Here is a 2710-nt window from a genome sequence, read left to right as displayed (position 1 = left end):
GATTTTTCTTCCCAATGAATTCAGTCATACCCCCTAAAACCTGAGCTAATTATCTACTGGAGCAGGACAGAAACAAAACACTCCCCAGAGATCTCATGGCACAGCGCTGTATTTAATCTCTGCTTCATGCACCAGCAGAGATACCCTGGGTTGGCTGTGAGTGTGCAGCACCAACTTCACCAAAATCATCAGCCAAAAGGCTTTATTGTAAACAGCTTAATGTCTGACTTAATGAGCCACAGAATACAAAGGAAAATGTTGAAGAATTGAGACTCCTCAGAAGGTGACAAAAATGGACACATGTAATGACCAGGTAGAACACAAATGAAAGAAGTCATTGTCCTAGGCTCCAGTGGGGAGACATAAGGGTTAGAAATAATTTGTGATACTCTATATGTGGTAATATCTTCAAGGCACTTTAGAAAGAAACTCCTAGATGTATGTTTAAACCCTCATAGCTCTGGGTGCCTGAGTGGTTCAGTCTGTTAAACATCTGCCTTCAGCTCAGGTCATGATCCCAGGGTCCTGGGCTTTAGCCTCTGGAAGGGCTACTCAGTGGGGAGAATAGGGAATTCTCTCTCTGCCTCTCCCCATGCTGGCACTGTCACTCTCTTAAATGAATAAAGTCTTCTTTAAAAATACAATAAAACCCTCACTGATAACTTAATAGTTGCATGAGAACTCGGTGAATGATGAGAACCCAGGACAGATTATATTGTTGATTGTTACATAGATCAATTGTGTTTATTGTTACACAGATTATAATGGTACAAAACCTATCAGCTACCAGTCAGTAATTTGTCTCAGCAAGATAGTTACACTCTTTGTGTATAAACATAAATGAAATCCTTGTTTCCCTGAGACGTATTTGAAGGCATCTTTGTGTTTTTAAAGGAAGACGTTCTAACAGGACAAGTTTTTTTTTTCTTTTTCCAAAACATGTCACATTATTCAATACATATCACGAATATTTAAAACATTGGCTGCAGATTGACAGATTAAATGTATTGTTTTTTGTTTTGTTTTGTTTTGTTTTTTTTGTCAGAGAGAGTGAGCACAGGCAGACAGAGTGGCAGGCAGAGGCAGAGGGAGAAGCAGGCTTCCCGCTGAGCAAGGAGCCCGATGCGGGACTCAATCCTAGGATGCCGGGATTATGACCTGAGCCGAAGGCAGCTGCTCAACCAACTGAGCCAAAAAAAAAAAAAAAAAGTTAAATATATTGTGACATATTTGGATTTGCTCAGTAATTATGCAGGTTTCCAGAGTAGATTCAAATCAGTAGTGCATTTATACTAGAAGAGCAGTGACACTCTATGTTTTTCTTCCATGATCCTCCAGATCAAACCAGTAGACTAAGGCATGGAGCAAGGAAATGAATCTGTCACCACAGATTTCATTCTCCTTGGCTTTTTCTCTGACTCCCAGCATCCTAAACTCCTCATCTCCATTGTACTTCTGAGTCTTGGGGTGGCCATCACAGGAAATTCCATCCTGGCCCTGCTGATCTGGGGTCATGCTTGCCTCCACACTCCCATGTACTTCCTGCTCAGTCAGCTTTCCCTCATGGACCTAATGTTAATCTCCACCACTGTCCCCAAGATGGCTGCCAACTTCTTTTCTGGACATAGGTTTATCTCTCACATTGGCTGTGGAGTCCAAATCTTTCTATACTTAATGCTAGGAGTGGCTGAATGTGTTCTTCTGACTCTCATGGCCTTTGACCGCTATTTGGCCATCTGTAGCCCCCTCAGATATCCGGTCATCATGACACCCCGAGTCTGTATGCAAATGGCCACTGGCTCATGGGCTGGGGGTGTGCTCATCTCCTTAATGCACACTATTTATGCAATGCACTTCTCTACTTGTGGCTCCAGAAAAATTCACCATTTCTTCTGTGAGGTAATGGCCCTTCTGAAGCTCTCCTGTGAGGACACTTCAACCTATGAGAAAGTGGTGTTAGTGTCCAGCATTGCTTTCCTTCTTATCCCTTTTGGACTCATCGTGACTTCCTACATCCTCATCTATTTCGCTGTTCTCCACATGAACTCCCCTGAGGGCAAAAATAAAGCTCTAGCTACCTGCTCCTCCCACCTTGGTGTGGTAAGTCTTTACTTTGGTCCAGCCATGATTATCTACACAACTCCACGTTCCTCTCTCCCCTCAGAAGTGGACCAGCATCTCTTTGTGTTTGATGTAATCATTACCCCCATGCTTAACCCCCTCATCTACAGCCTGAGGAACAAGGAGGTGTTGGGGGCTCTGAGGAAGGTTCTGTGGAGAAAGCTGATGTTTAAACAGAAAAGATGATGTCACTTGTTTCTTTAAACACCCAGATTCTTTATTGTTCTCCTAGTTAATGCTAATGCTATTATGAAAAAATAAACTCTAGATTTCAATTTTCAACCCATATTACAAAAGTTATACTTCCTTCCTTTCAAATTTTAAGTAATGTGTACTATACTACAATGGGGTAGGGAGCTCCTATTTAACAGTATTACTTAAACTAACTGTTAGTTCCCCTATAAATCAAATTCTGAAAAGTGACCGAGACATATATATATAAACAAACTTCACATGATTTAAGATATCCTCCTAGATAACATGGTCCTAATGTTCCTTTTTAACCTCATGGTCTACACTCATCATCAGTACACTCAGACATGCATCATTTTGGTTTATTCAGCCTTGGACTTTTCGTATGATTTCATGA

At 41.4% G+C, this 2710-nt stretch overlaps 1 protein-coding gene across 1 annotated transcript; it reads left to right on the top strand.

Moving 5' to 3' along the window:
- Window positions 1-1359: 1359 nt before the first annotated feature.
- Window positions 1360-2307, top strand: LOC309861050 (olfactory receptor 2V1-like; the record flags this gene model as incomplete). Its single annotated transcript, XM_082723496.1, has 1 exon — window positions 1360-2307. The coding sequence occupies one exon, from the start codon at window positions 1360-1362 to the stop codon at window positions 2305-2307; it is 948 nt and encodes a 315-aa protein (XP_082579622.1).
- Between the last annotated feature and the right edge of the window lie 403 nt (window positions 2308-2710).

Source organism: Mustela nivalis (genome assembly GCF_964662115.1).
Source record: "Mustela nivalis genome assembly, chromosome: 3".
Taxonomy (NCBI): Eukaryota; Metazoa; Chordata; class Mammalia; order Carnivora; family Mustelidae; genus Mustela; species Mustela nivalis.
Note: the sequence above shows the minus strand (reverse complement) of the source record. Positions and strands in the feature narration are given on the sequence as shown.